Genomic DNA, 16,342 nt, shown 5'->3' with positions numbered 1-16,342 from the left:
TTATACAAAAAAATTTGGTTTCTGATACAGTGAACACTCCTGCACTACAGATACTGACTTGGATGTTTTCCTGAGCTCACTTGGCTTCTGGTTTCTGTTTCTGAGGAACTCAAGTCAATTTTCAGCATTTCTGAGTACTAATCCAATATTAATCATTTGAGCCTTGTAGGGAGTTAGAATTTCTTCGCATCTCATGATACACTGAGGATTCAGTTTATTGAATGCATCTGAAAAAATAAGCCCATCAGTTTAAATCTGCTTTCTGAAGTGAAGAAAAATAATCAAGTTGGAAACTACACTGTTGCTCACCATGATAAGAATAGATAATTGCAGTGTATCTTTTAAATTATACTTGATATTTTTAAAGCACTTTACATACATTGACTGAACCAAAGATAGCGGGTCAGATGTGCTTTGCAATTGCTGACTGGCTTGTTGCTATGAATGTTTTCCCATTCTTTAATTATGTGTTGCTTCCCTGGAGTATCAGTTGAAAAGAAAAAATTACTGTGATATTCTGAAGGAGGCAATAATGCCAATGTAAAACAAATCTAAATGTCTGTGTTGCTTTTGCCTATAAAAATACCTATGATATTCCAAGTGAAGAAATTCAGAAGGCATGTATCAGGAGTTTATTGCTTATATGAAGATTAATCTAAGCTATAAGTCTTTCTCATAACTTGGAGTCAAACATTCAGTTTGACATTTATTGTCCTCAGAGAACTCAGAGGCTGCAGTTTTGTGTCAAATGTCTGCATTACTACCAATGAACAAGTAATTTTGGAGTTAATAGTTGTTATTTGTTTTTCCTCTCAAAGCAGAAATATGTTCTGACATCTTTTGAATTAAATACACTGTAATTCCAAAAAATACTTGAATATAAATGCCAATTATATTTTACAATGTGTTAGGAAATTTAGTTTTGGCTTCAAGAAAAAAACACAAACCAAACAAAAAACCAGGACTGTTACAATGACAGGCAATAGCATTTGACTGAAATCCATAATTTGAGCTCAGACCACAAAACTTTTAATTTACTAGAAATGCATAGGATAATCTCAGATCCTACCAAGACCTCCTTTTGAATTAATTAAAAACTTCTTATTTGATCAGCAGAACTGGGTCTATACACTTTAAAGACAAGGTAACTTCTGTACTTACTGTCTTTACCACATTTATCTTGATAATTTAGGGGTTTTATTATATTTTTATGATCTTTGCAGAAAAACTGGTGATAGAGAAGATTTTGAAAAAATAATCAGTGATCATGCTAATGCAGCAGGTAATTTAAGCTTGTTTAGTAATATATATAAATAAATATAGTATCTATTATATATATATATAGAATATATTTTACATAAATTAGTCTTGTTACTAATATGTTACTTCATATTCTGAGGACTGTTGTGTGTCAGAAGAGAACTCTGTAATTTGTAATATGCAACTCTGGCTACATCTGTAATAGTAAATTAACATTTCCTGGAACTGAAATATGGTCTTCTGTACACTTAAACTGTTCAACTGGTCCAGGCACACAGCTGGTCTGTGAGAGACAATACTTTTTCAAAGGATTCCCAGTAACAGTTGGAGAAATGGAATATTTCCAACAGTCAGTTTGCATTCAACTATCTGGGTAAAACAAATTTACTAGCAATGATGTGAGCCGTTCCGTTCAGTGCCAGTTGGCCTCAGTGCTCCAGAATATTCCCAGGGTTATTTAATGTACTGGATTACACACAGTACTTATATCTGCAGATCCTATTTTATTTGTATGTTAGTTTTTAAACTTCTTATTTTACTCCTTTAGATCAAATTAAGGGAGTTGAGTTAAATCTTGTGCCAAAACTTGCATCCATTTTGTCTACATCTCTACAAAGAACACTGAATCTTGGATCTTTCTAAACCACAACCAGTTGTCCCCCTATTTCAGGACTCCTAAATGAGAGTGCCTTCAGGTGCAAATGCCGTATCAGGGAAGGATATTGACTGTTTGTTTTGGAAAAAAATGTGGAGGTTAGCCTGTGATTCAGAATGATGAGTGCAGCTCTGACTAAAATGTGGTTCTGTGCAGGTGTTCCCGTGGAGTCTCTACGGGAATCTCTTGGTGAAGAGCTATTCAAAATATGCTATGAAGAGGATGAACACATATTAGGGGTTATTGGAGGCACCCTTAAGGACTTCTTGAATAGTTTCACTACTCTGCTGAAGCAGAGTAGCCACAGCCAAGAAGCAGGAAAAAAGGACAGACTTGAAGATGCCTCCATATTATGCCTGGAGAAAGATCAGGACTTCTTAAATGTTTATTATTTCTTTCCTAAGAAAATCACAAGTCTTATTCTACCTGGTATCATTAAAGCAGCAGCTCATATTTTGTATGAAACTGAGGTGGAAGTGATGCTCATGCCTCCTTGTTTCCATAATGACTGCACTGAGTTTGCTAATCAGCCTTATTTGCTGTATTCTATACAAGTCAAAAGTGCAAAACCTTCCTTATCTCCATGTAAACCACAGTCTTCACTTGTGATTCCTGCCTCTGTGTTCTGTAAGACTTTCCCATTTCATTTTATGTTTGACAAGGATATGTCAGTTCTTCAAATTGGAAATGGGATAAGAAGACTTTTGACCAGGAGAGAATTTCAAGCTAAGCCAAATTTTGAAGAGTATTTTGAAATTCTTACCCCCAAAGTAAGCTGCACTTTTAGTGCAATAATGACCATGCTAAATATGCAGTTCACTGTACGAGTTAGAAGATGGGATAATACTGACATGAAACCATCCATGGTAAGAGGCTTTTTATCACCATTACTTCTACAAATAATTTGTTTTCATCAGATGGAGTTAAAATAGCCACAAAACATGGTGCATTTTGCATTTTCTACGTCTGATACAACTGTGTAATAATGATTTAATTAGGGTAGTCAAAAGTAATTCAAATTCTGAAGCCAATGTTCAGTCAAACCTCTGCTTTAGGACTTATACAGAAGTAAAATCTGACTGTAAATTTGATTTATTTCAATAATTTGAAATACTGAGATAAAGCCAGTGATATGCCATGCTGCTGAGAGTAAGGGCATCTTCAACACAAAGACAGTGGCAGGAAAAACTTTAACAAAGTGCCCCTGAGTCATTTGGGAACAGCTGTAGGTTTGGGGAAAATAAACAGATGTTTTCTGTGCTCATTCAGCCTTTGGTGTTTTGGAATCTTTGATACTCTGATGTTTTCATCAGATACAATCACCAAAGGTTCCACTTAGTTTCACCTGATGGGATTACAACTATCTCTGCTGAAGCTGGGTCTGTGACAAATAACCTGGGACAGTAAAAAACATCTTGTATTCAATGACTGTTTTTATTTGTTCCTGGTCCCAGCTGAATTCCAGCCTGTATACACCTGAGACACTCTGGGATGAATTACCAGCTCAGACTCAGAACTCCAAAAACTTCAGTGAGGAACAGTTAAGAAGTTTTACCCAGTTACTAATGTAGCTACTATTAAAAGCTGTAGCTACTTCATCTCAGATCCATTTCTGCACTAGAATGGTTACAAGGTGTAGTAGAGTTGGCTTTGATTCTGCATGTACTTGCATATTTAAATGTCTATTAGTAGGGAACAGATTTTATTAAAAAAAGTGGTCTGTCAGAGCTGTGTTAAGCTAAGCTCTGCACCACCTTACACAAGTGACTACAGAAGGGACGTAAAAACACTTCACAGAAAATATTTTTCTTTTTATAGACTATTAAAATTGCATATTCCTGCCATTTCTGCCTTTAATTTTAAATTTCAGTGAGTACTGAACATCCTGTGATAAAACTGAAGCATATTTTCTCACTTTATCTTATGGAGAAAGTGGTGCATGAACTAGTTATTAGTAGAAATTCAGAGGCCACAGTAGTAACACATTTTATCAATTGCTGATAATACACAAAATTATTCTTTTTGGTTTTCTGTTCTCCCTAAGATAAACTGATGCTCATACATAATTAGGTGTTTATCCTTATATTGGAGTCCTCTTGTACCAGAGGACTGAATAAAAATGAACTTACTTGATGGCTCTGTGATTCAGCACCCCGTGTTTTCTCTAAGCAACTAAATGAAAATGTAAGAACTATGGACCAGTCTTGATTTTGTTACATTTTAGCAAAATGTATTTTCTCTAAAATTTCTTGCTTCTAGACCATTGCCATGCATGTTTTGCCTGAATTCTTGTTTCTTTAACTGTTTCAGGTAATGGATCTTAAAGGCCAAATGATTTATATTTTTGAATCCAGTGCCATTCTATTCTTGGGATCTCCCTGTGTGGACAGACTAGAAGATTTTACAGGACGTGGATTGTACCTCTCTGATATTCCCATTCACAATGCTTTAAGAGATGTTGTTCTGATAGGAGAGCAGGCCAGAGCTCAGGATGGACTGAAGAAGAGGTTAGGAAAGCTAAAAGCAACCCTTGAGCAGGCCCATCAAGCACTTGAAGAGGAGAAGAAGAAGACTGTAGATCTTCTGTTTTCAATTTTTCCTGGAGAGGTTGCTCAGCAGCTGTGGCAGGGACAAGTTGTACAAGCCAAGAAATTTAATAATGTCACAATGCTTTTTTCTGACATTGTTGGATTCACTGCCATCTGTTCCCAGTGCTCACCTATGCAGGTTATCACCATGCTTAATGAGCTTTATACTCGCTTTGATTACCAATGTGGAGAGCTAGATGTCTACAAGGTACACAATTCATTGCTTTTCTTTGGGATTCTGGGACAGGAAAGGAAATTAAGAATAAGTGGGACAGAAGATAATAGAGGTCTAAAAATTATTTGGCTATAAACCTTTTTTCAAATGAAAGACAAAATAAATCACAAAACAAACAAATAAAAACAGTGAACACAAACAGCTGTTCATTCAGCCAAGAAAGAAACCTCAAAAATTTAACAGTTAATTTTAAAAATTAATTTCAATGATAGTGCTGTGACTGCAGTAAACAGGAGTTTAATGTAGCTGGGGGTGCCTGACTGTAAATGAAAAAGGAAAACTATTTTAGAATTATGCCCAGCAATAAATAAAAGTTGTGCAATTTTTCCTTTTGCATGATACTGCAAGATTTGTCCAGTACTTAAATAATTTTGCAGGAAAACTAAGACTTAGTCAAGAATTATATTTAGCTACAATTCTTACTGAAGTTAGGCAGTTCTTTTATATTTATCAAACAGTCTAAGTGTAAGGAACAAATATGCCTGTTTTAGGTTGAAACTATTGGAGATGCCTACTGTGTTGCTGGAGGCTTGCACAAAGAAAGTGAAACACATGCTGTTCAAATAGCACTGATGGCCCTGAAGATGATGGAACTGTCAGATGAGGTGGTGTCTCCTCATGGAGAGCCTATCAAGGTCATATATTTTATTGTATTATATTTGGTAAACTGAGCTCTTTTGTTTGTTTAGTTGCTTTCTGGGATTTTGTCTCAAGGAAATTTCACATAATTGTGTTAACTTAGAGAATTTGGGGAATCAAGTGACTGTGGCTGGAGAAGCTGACCTTTTTAGATTTGTGGATGAGAGTTTTGTGGAGTGGTAAAGGTGAAATAGAGATCTGAAAATCAACCCAAAAGACAAATGCAGTGAAGTGAATAGGTGCAATCTGACATGCTGCAGTTCTTGTCTCAGTAGCAATAAAACTGTCAGTGGCATGGAATAGTCTCTTTTCTAAGGAAATGACTAATCCTCTTTCCAAATTAGACTCCAGGTCTTTTGACGCAGAAGCTATGAATATGAATGCCCAAAGACGTTCTGATTGTAGTAATCCACAGCTTTGGAGAATTCCATTGCTGTTCTTGTTTCACAGTCAGATACTGAACCACCATAAGATAATGGTTTTAATGCTGTCAAAGCAACTGTTAAATTCAGTGGTAATTATATTTATGGCTTCCTTTCAGTGAGAACTTATACATGTACTGAAATTTTCATATAGGATTATCTCTTACTGAGAAAGAAAAAGAAAGGTCTGTGTGCATGAAAAATGAGGTAGACCTTCAATGTAGTTCAAATGGCCTGGAATGGCATCCTGTTATTTGTAATAGAGGTGTCTCAGTTCATTATGTCTTTCATTTGCTAATTTTTAACATTTATCTGTTCATTGTTCCTCCGGAAAGCTTAGTGGTTCGGGTTTTTGGTTTTTTTTTTAATTTTAGATTAAGGAATATTTGTATTCCAAGAAAAAGAAAATGGTTATTAAGAGGATTATATGCTCCACATTTATCACACAGAACAGCAGTATTGTGTTATAAATAAATATTGTTCTTTTTGTATTTTGCAGTATCAAATTAAGTTACACTTAAAAAATCTGGAAACATCCTGGCAATATTATAACAGGTGTATAATTTACATGCAAATGCTACTACTACATTTTTTAAGCTATTTTAAAATAAGGATAAGGTGTAATGTTGTATAAGTACCTAACAGAAGCTTCTTAGAAGGAAACTATTTTTTATGAAAGCATGCATCAATTTTAATTAAATGCTTCATGAAAACATTGTCTGTTGTGCAAAGCAATAAATTTGTCACACAATCTACTGTCATTTTACATATCAATTGCCAAGAAACAAAGGTATGACTGCAAATGGCATATTTTCAATCAGACTTGCATTTTGATGAACATATTTCAGCCATCTTTACAATGTGGGTGGATTTTGGTTTTGTTGCAGGTTTTTCTGCTTTTACACTCAAAGTTAGAAACTGCAGCTTCTTTGTACTGGTATGATACTCTCTTGATATGTAAAGAGGAGTATGCAGAGTAGACATACAAGGTTCCTGGCATCATGCCATTATTTAGTCAGAATCCTGTTCTGAAGAAACACCTCTACATATGTATAATGCACATGAGAAAAAGAACACAGCTCAAAAAAAAACCTACCAAAAAGAACCATAAAAAACAGCAGCAGCTAAGAGTCAAAAATCTGAGTATGAGCTAAGTTCACAGCAGTTCACAGTCACATTTTGATATGGTAGGATTATTGACTAAAAATGCAGCACAAGATAAACTTCAGCTAGTTCCTTCTCCATGATCAGTAATGACCAGAGTACAGCTATTTTAAGGAGTCTCTGCTAACCCTGTTTATTTTAGTAGCTCATTCTTTTTTTTTCTTTTAATGAAGAACAATTTATAAAATTAACTTTACCAATTCTATTTTACCTAATAGTGCTGTTTTCTTTCTTTTGTTTAAAGATGCGTATTGGCCTTCATTCTGGATCCGTCTTTGCTGGAGTTGTTGGGGTTAAAATGCCTCGTTACTGCCTTTTTGGAAATAATGTGACCCTTGCCAATAAGTTTGAGTCTTGCAGTATACCTAGAAAAATAAATGTCAGCCCAACAACTTACAGGTACAGTGCAGTATGTAAAATGTCCACCTGCAGTAGTTACTGTAGTAGTCTGTTATCTTCCTGTTGTTTTTTTTGGCTGGGTAAAATAAGCAAAATTATAAATTATTATTACTTTTTGAGGAAGCTCTGCTACCCTTACTGTAGCCTGGACTGTTGTTCCTACTCAGATGTACCCACTGCCACGTATCTGATAATGCCTTGTGGCAAGGTTCTGCATCCAGCATCAGACAGAGAATTTGGCACAGGATCCTTCCTGACATCCCCTGCAGCATGTGTTATGTGACATAGATGGTGCCAAGCTTTAGATGATTTTGGATAGGTGATTTAGAAAAAAGTAGCACAGGTATTAGAGCACAGAGAAAGTAACCCTTTTGATCATGCACTCTGAAAACACAGAGATAGCAATAGCATCACCAGTGCTTGTGTCTGTCAACATAAGCAGTGCTGGCTGACAGTGATTGTTTTTCCATTCCACTCATATGGAAAATCATTTTGAATCATACCCCTAAAAAGTAGGCAAGCTGATTAATTGGTAAACTATTGTTGTGGAGTTTTTTTGGGTTTTTTTTCTGAGTGAACAAGGAGTTAACCTCCTTTTTGTTTGCTGTATTTTTTTAAATTTTGATTCATTCACTAATTCTAAAGACACGTGGATAACATTTTGGCACCATGCACAACTCCCTTATATTGCAGTAATTGTTTGAAAGCTTTGGTACGAGTTAACCAAAATTTATCCCTACAGATTAGCAGTCTCTGTTTCAACCTGTGAAAAAGCAAATAATATTAGAATTGATAAGAGGGTCTGAATAGTTTAATTAACAAGCTTCACAGTATTCCCTTCTTTGAAATACTAATTATGATGCATTTGATGTGTGGATGGATGTGACCTAGCTTTCGGATTAATTAATTTTTGAAAATATTTACAACAAACATAGTACCTACATGCAAAACATTGACAAGACAAAAAAAGAGGACAAACTGTTATTTGCACTGATGCACAAGTTAATAGTTATTGAGGTTACCATGTAAACATTATTTTTTATATTTCCAGTAAATAACTATAAAAATTAAATTGGATTCTCCCTGCCATACATGAAGAATTATTGAATATCTGCACTTCTTACTGACTGATTGATTTTTAATTGAGATCCAATTTTGTTTTAGGTTGTTAAAGGAATACCCAGGTTTTGTGTTCACACCGCGCTCAAGAGAGGAGCTTCCACCAAATTTTCCAAGTGATATCCCTGGAATTTGCTATTTTCTGGATGCTTATATTCAAGGAACAAACTCACAGACTTGGTTTCAAAAGAGAGACTTGGGAGATGGCAATGCCAATTTTTTTGGTGAGGAAACAGGAATAGACTAAATTGTACATTCACAAATGTATAGAATAAATTTATAAATATTTGGATTTTTTTTTTTGGTACAAATTGAAAATTTTTAAAACTGTATGAAACATGAAAGCACTTTAGATTGTTAACACCTGAAAGCCAGTATTAAAATTTCAGGAAGTATGTCACTGACTACTTTTTATTTCTCCTTTGCATAAGGAACATAATCGCTAAAGTAATGTTGCAATGTCACTGTTGGAAATGCTACTATAAACTGTATTTTCCCTGTGGTAATTTGTAAGTGCTATAGTTCTCTCTATACTGAGAATTCTAGATGTATTGTACATGCAGTTTGTCAGGAAATGTAATGTGCAAGTGATGCAGCCACATGCAGTGTTGTGAGCTGGTGCTTATCAATGACTATGAAAATGTATTTTCTTAGAGATTCCATAAGAAAATGTCCATTAAAATATTGTCACTGCCATCACATACTCCTTCCAGAGCATCATTTGGGCCCCATCCTAGAAGGCTGCTGACCATCTTCTCACACTGGCTGGTCAAAGTATGAGGGTGCTCAGCATTTTCTGGATCAGGCTGATAATTGTAGCTAATACACATAGCATAGCAGAGTTGCTGCTTACTGTTTCATGAACTTTATTTTGTGTATAAAATGAATATAGATTACAATACTGTATAATCACATACTAACATCTCTGTAATCATCAAACTATTTTAGTTCTTAGAGTTTTTGAAGTACTTAAAAATAATAATATCCACTTGTTATTATGTATTACAGCAATAAATGTTTTCTTTTTGTTGTCAATTATATTTGAAATGTTTTAACAGAAGTGTAATAAAATATGCTTTGGAATGTTTGCTTAGAAATGGAATTCCAGTCAGACTGTATGGGATGGAAGCTTAAATCTCTGATCCTTATTTGAGGATGCAATGTGGGTGTGAGGTGCTATGGAAACGCCCATCGCATGCTCACTCCGAAGTTGCCAGGGGAATTTTCAGGTGAAAAGAGATGCTTTTAAACATCTGAACACATTTACAAAGATTAGTACTACTACAGTACAAACTTTTCTGTTGCGGCTGATGGAATATGAGTGGAGAATTCTAAAGGCTTTGCTTGTGGAACTGGCAGAATAGAGTTAGTTAAGAGTTCTGAGTTTAGGATTCCGCCTCTGACTAGCAGATCCATCTGCCCAGAAATTCCTCTGTGCTATATGGTTTGATCTCAACTACAGGCTGGAGAACTGCACCACTTATGCACATACTACTACTCCCCTTTCTATGAGGTATTATTATTCTGACCTCTTCAGCTCCTGGGGTTTGGCATATCAAGCCATAAATGTCTCTTCAAACCACTAAATCAGATTTTGGTCTCTTAGTATTTACAGGGAGCAATTTTATTAGACTAAGGTGCTATTTTGTTCATTTTCTGATCTTGACTGGTACATTCTGAAGCTCAATAAACCATTTAATCCTACTAGTTTTTGGTAGAAACTCATACATGTGGCATCAAAATCTTGAGAAAAGACCTCTGAAGAGACTAGAATTGAAGAATATGCATATAAAGAATATACATATATATATATATGTGTGTATGTGTGTATATATATATATACACATATACACACACACATATCTATACATATATATATATACACATATATATACATATATACAGGCACATGTATTTGTAACACTTCAGACCGCAGTGTTTCAAGGAAACAAGAACTATGCAAATCTTGGAGACTGATCTTTCCAATATTATATGGGTCAGATGGTTCTGTTCTATTGAGAGAAATACCCAGAGGTTACTAGCAGTCCTGTGTGGGTACTCCTAGATATAGAAAATGGGGTAGTGTTTGACTCCTGACAGTTCAGTAGGCTTATGTTATTAAACCAGAAATTACTGAGGTCAGTATGAATCTATCTATCCCGGTTAAGAAATAAATAGACTTTTAAATAAAAAGGATTTATTTCTCAGACCGAATGGGTAGTACGTTTAGGAGGGAATTTCCTTTTGTTCCTAGAAGACAACTGTTGCTGACTGGATGAGGGCCATGCTCAAAGCCAAATCCCATATAAATCTGTCATCAGATAGGATGTTCATCATGGCAGTTCATGATAACCTTCTTTAGGTGACAGCCTTCCAGGCAGAATTCTGCTGAGGTGCTTTAGTGTACACAGAAAGCAACATGCTTGAGTCTCAGTGAAGTAAATAGGATTTAGGCACATATTTAAGACACAGATTCATGAAAGTGCTTTAAAATGTGCTCATGTTCAGACCTGTTCTACAATAAATCCCTCATAAGTCCATTTAGCTCTAAACATAATTTAAGAATTTAGGTCTCACTGAAACTGTTCCTCTGTTTAAATTCTTTTGCTGAATAAATATGTATTTAATAAGGGACAAATATTTTAATTGATCTTTTCACTTAGATCTAAAATATTCCTTTCACCTTTTAACTAATCATTTCATTTAAATTGAAAAATGGGAATCAGAAAGCTAATAAGCAAGTTGTTGAGATAAACAGAAGGAAGGCAATTTAGCTGACACAATACTGGGACGTTTGGGAAGAAAATAATAGGGCTGTTTTTAAGTTGATCTCTTCTGTAGTATAGTGTATGATATTGTGAAAATTTTCAGAGACTATGCAATTCTATTTATATGAATATAAAAATACCTTAGTATTATATCCAGAAACAGTTTTGTTATGTGTGAAATTTTATTTTATTAGTTCATGAAGATTCTGTGTGGCTGATTCCTGTTCACACACTATGTGATGGAAGATACATTTTTATCACTGCAGTCTCTTTTCCAAAAAAGTGTAAATGGCCCTTGAAATAAAAAGTGGGTCCTTTGAATTTTAACACTGACATAGCTAAAGTGAAACCTATACCAAAAGAATTCTATTAATTTTATTTCATTCAGGCATGACCTGATAAGATTTCAGGGGGATGTCAGAAAAAATTTGCATTGCTGGTGTCAGAGGAAGTGCAATTAGTGTGGAGCTGATGCTTTCCTTCTCTCTGAACTACTGTGCAAAACCAGAGCAAAGGGAGTCACGGAAACTGACAGAACAGTGAAGTGCACTGATAATTGAGCCCCTGGAACAGATCTACTTCTTCCTGGGAAAACTTGTGAAAGCAGAATTCAGACCTCCCCCAAACCCAGTTTATTTCTCCCATCATTTTCTTTTGCAATCTTTCCAGAAACAGCTGCAATTAATAGTGCAGGGGGTAAAAACAGTATTTCCAATCAAAGGCCATCAGAATTAAGGGAATTGCTCTTGAATCTTGGCAAGGGGACCCTTTTTCAAACCCCACCCATCCTACAACCTACAGTCCACTCCATCTGCTAACATTTTTTTTAATGCCTGCCCATTGTTCTGCAAAACTGGTGGGAGATTTGCTTCCTGCAACAGCAAAGACTTTTGTGGCTGTTTGCCATAGAGTGTACAAGGTACTGAGTTGCTTTCAAAGCTCTGCTCCAGTTTATCTTAAGTCAGCTTGGCAGAAACCAAATACAACTTTCTGAAATGAGAGCTAGGACTTGCTTTTCTGCCTCTAGAGTCTGCAAGGTGTGTGCCATAACAGTCTTTTGAGACTTCTAAAACCACCTCTGATTGTGTGGCTGCTTACAACTGCATAGGAAGAAAATGATCAGATATAAGGTTTGCTTGGTTTTGGTTTTATTTTAAATTTTCCAATCCTATTTGCATATAAGATTCACTGGTAGTCCTTTTCTGCAGAGCATGGAGGGAAAGGAAAAGCTACTCTCTTAGGTTACTGACCATTGGTCTGATATTGCAACACAAAGAAGAAAGATAATAGATGATTCTGGAACCTTTGCTATGTCCACATGCAACAGTTTAGAGACACATACTCTCCAGAGCACAAGCAGTAGCATCTGAATGTTAAATATGCAGTTAGGGTGGAACATAATCTGGAAAGCCAGTCAAAGAAATAATAAACTGTGAAAGAATCTGAAATGAAGTAAACAACCTTATAAAGTGCGTCTCATCTGCTTTGACAGACTTTTGATGCTGAAAGCAAAGTCAAGCCAGTGGTTTCTTAATAGAAATGTAAATGAGTACATTGCTTTGCAGCCTCGTTATAAGATGGCCTTTGAAGATCTGTGCTAAAATTGCTTCTCATTTTTTGAGCAGTACAAAATTACAATTTTTTGTGCCACTATGGCAAATGCATATCCTGCACACACAGCAGCACACAGTGGGAAATAACTGAGAGAATACATGCAGTAGCATCCCAAGGATGTGAAAAGAGCTGGATTCAGACATAGAAACAGAAACATTTCCACTCTTCTGATTTTTCAGCCCAAACAAAACCTGCCAAAGAAGTATCAAGGACAAAGGCATTCCCAGGGGCTTTGCACTACAAGCACATGAGAATGAACAGAAATCTTTCCACTGGTTGCAGATGATGTTGGGGAAAATTTGAACATATTATTAGTTCGCTCTGCCTGGGTAAGATTACATTCCTCTAACAGGAGGATGCAGTGGAGCTCTCTGGTTCTCAAATGTACACATGTTACTGCATTACAGAACAGCATGGGAATATTTAGGGCTGCTTCATCATAGCTTGTCAATACCAGGACTGAAAAACTAATGTAATGGTATAGGAGAACACTGTATAGTGGTATAGTAGAAATAATGAATCTTCCTGAAGTGAACTTAAGAGGGTGTTTCTGCACCTGAGAAGTATTGTTATGACAATTCCAAATGTCAAGTCTCAGACCATAACTAGAAAATACCTATAGTCCAGTCCATATCAGTAGAGTAACTCCATCTTCAGTAAGTGGAATCCAGTAATACCATATAAGGCAGTCTTTTTATTCAGGACTTCAGTAACAAACTGTAAAAGCAAAGTCCAAAGTAAAAAATGCAACTTATTAAAATACTTCCTTTGTTTTATAGTGCTTGTGCATTAACACAAACCACATTGAGCTGAATATTACTGTCTCAGCAGCTGCCCTTTCACACAGCATAAAAGGATCTTATGCTACTTTTTGCTTTCATGAATCTCACCAAGAATTGCCAGATGAAGTCAGCATCTCAAATCAGGAAGAAACATGTTAAAATAAAATATGTATAACATGTATCTAGTGTATGAGGGTCACTAAATGGGAATTTGATTATGTGCTATAGTGGAATAAGCTGCAGGCTTTATGGAAGTGCCTCAGATACAGTCCAAATGTTTGTGTGATGTGCCTAATGCATGTGGCATAACAGTCCTGATACTGACATGATTTGGCCTTGGAAACACATCTCAGTATTAACAGCTTAGTTTGACATTTATCTTATTGACATTGAGCCTCTCCTTCAGATGAAAGCAAATCTTCTTGCCTAAGACTTCCAGACAGTCTTGAGTGAGCAGGTATCTGGAATGGAGGCTTGTCCTTCTCAGCAAATCACTCGGTTGAATTCTTCAATTCAGCATCTTCCAAACTTTCAAAAGGAGACGCCTGTTTCAGAAAACTAAATCAATCACTGCCTGCTTTTACTCTGACCATGGCATTTTCACTTCACATTTTAGAAATCTCACCTTGGCTAGAACTTCCATTTGTATTATAATGGGTTAATCACAAGAACAGCCTGCAAATGCAACCTACCAAGCCTGAACCAAATCAGAAGAAAGGCAATTTCATATTTATCTAAGGCAATTTTGACCCTTGTAGATGTCAGTGCTTTCAAAAAAGTGTCACTCAGGTACAGAAAATCACCAGATAATCCACCTCCTGAAAACCATAACCAAAAATATTTTCATATAATCTCTCTAATACTTCATGAGCATGAGGGCTTACCCCATATACAGAGTGGATTCTCTTGAAACCTATGAAGAATGTTTTTTACACCTATTCTCCATACAGTCAACTTGTTTCCTGCCTGGGACGTGCTGCCAGGAATTCCTTGACATTTGTATCCTCAAAACTGTTTTATAAGTGCTTGAGGGAGAAGACTAACCACACTGGAGGGCAAAAGTCCCAGGTGTTGTCTTGTCATTACCAGCAGCAGGCACACAAATATGTAACTACAACATTTGTATGGTAGGAGGAATTTTCCCATTTTCCCAAAATTTACTTCCTACCAAAAAGTAAAAAGTAGATAGTAACCTGACATGTTCAAATCTTAGTTAACTGGTGACAACCCCTCTTTAACTACAGCAAAGCACAGCCTTTGGTCTGGTTCCAGCAGTATGATTTATTACGTTATCTCTGTCGCCAGTTTCCTGGAAATTGAAGAGATTTTTAGTGATTTGCATCTCTTCAGTTTTTGTTTGGTTTTCTGCACAGAGATATTCAACCAGTAGTTTGGAATAATTTGGTTAATTTAGCTAAATATTTTCCTTCTCCCTTCAAAATAAGCATATTACTTGTATGATTTTAACTGGTTATACTGAAGCTTTTGTTCTTGGTCATTCTTTTAAAAAAACTAAAATTGGTTTTCCCAGTAGATTTGGACTGTGTTAAGCAGAATTTATTAATATGCCTACATGACCTAAAACTAGAATTTGCTTCTGCTGTTCTTGGAATGCCTACTGAGATGATTTTGCCAAATTTCTAATGCCCATCCATTCATGTCCTCACTTACTAGAACTTTTAAAAGCTAATAACACAGATTCAAAAGTTCACCAGGCAGTAGTTAAAATTTCAAAAGATTTTACATGGCGCCATTTTTAAACTTATTTACATGGAATATCCAACATCAATGCTTCAAGTTTTTTTCAAGAACTGCATGAAAAATTCAAATGTTAAACTTATTTTGCACTATTTTTCTAAGTTCTGAACTTCTGTAATTTTACCTACATTTAGAATCCATCTAACTAGTCTGACTAGTGTTTATGGCTTCATGTAGCAAGGTTTCTGCCCAAGAGCTACTTACACTGGTAGTCCACTAGGTACTCATTCCCACGTCCTGCTACATAAACTTATTATATTTTTAGTATGTTTTGATTCTTCTTAAGCAAGTTTTAAAAAGTTAGTGGTCTCCTTAGATTTTTTTATTTCACACACTGGGGCCAGGTCTTTTGATCGTACAAAGGGCTTTAAACTGTATGGTGCCGTATTATCTTTTTTTATTCCTTGTATATGATAACATATGAGAGAGCGTGTTATTTCCAAACTGGCCTTGCCATATTGTCTCTGCTCAAAACCTCCTGTTGAAAGGGTCATACTTTACCCAGAGAACTGTCTAAGAATCCATGTTCAGTCAGTTAATGATACACTGCTGTATTTATTCACACTGACACCTGGAAGGACTCAAAATCACACCAAAAATCCATTACTGAAAGCACTCAGTATTATGCTTTTAACTTCACTGCCTTTGAGAAATGAATGCACAGGAGCAGAAATGTCTTGGATCACTTTGTCACTCAGATTCTTCCCTTTTTTGGGGACATTTTTCTCCCTAAAAACTAAGTGGTTGCATGGGTACAAGAAACAACTGAAGCATTCTTGCGAAGGCAGCCGCTGCACAGGGAACTGCCCTACAGGTTCCCAGGCAAGCACTGCGAGCAGGATGGGTACGAGCAGGATGGGTACGAGCAGGACCGAGCTGACCCCGGGCTGAGCCCCAGCTCCGGGCGCGGCACGGGCAGCGGCCCCCGCGCGGCCCTCG

General features: G+C 36.2%; 1 protein-coding gene across 1 annotated transcript in view; it reads left to right on the top strand.

Annotated features, from left to right (window-relative positions):
* Positions 1-9,578, top strand: part of GUCY1A1 (guanylate cyclase 1 soluble subunit alpha 1) — a 12,919-nt gene extending 3,341 nt beyond the window's left edge. The window contains exons 3-8 of the mRNA XM_005415583.3: positions 1,224-1,282; positions 2,072-2,781; positions 4,226-4,711; positions 5,230-5,373; positions 7,208-7,362; positions 8,527-9,578. Of these exons, the coding sequence (XP_005415640.1) occupies positions 1,224-1,282; positions 2,072-2,781; positions 4,226-4,711; positions 5,230-5,373; positions 7,208-7,362; positions 8,527-8,728 (1,756 nt within the window). The 3' untranslated portion in view covers positions 8,729-9,578. The remainder of the gene's footprint in view (positions 1-1,223; positions 1,283-2,071; positions 2,782-4,225; positions 4,712-5,229; positions 5,374-7,207; positions 7,363-8,526) is intronic.
* The last annotated feature ends 6,764 nt before the right edge of the window (positions 9,579-16,342 follow it).

The sequence above is a fragment of the Geospiza fortis genome, unplaced genomic scaffold, assembly GCF_000277835.1.
Source record: "Geospiza fortis unplaced genomic scaffold, GeoFor_1.0 scaffold40, whole genome shotgun sequence".
NCBI classification, from domain to species: Eukaryota; Metazoa; Chordata; class Aves; order Passeriformes; family Thraupidae; genus Geospiza; species Geospiza fortis.
Note: the sequence above shows the minus strand (reverse complement) of the source record. Positions and strands in the feature narration are given on the sequence as shown.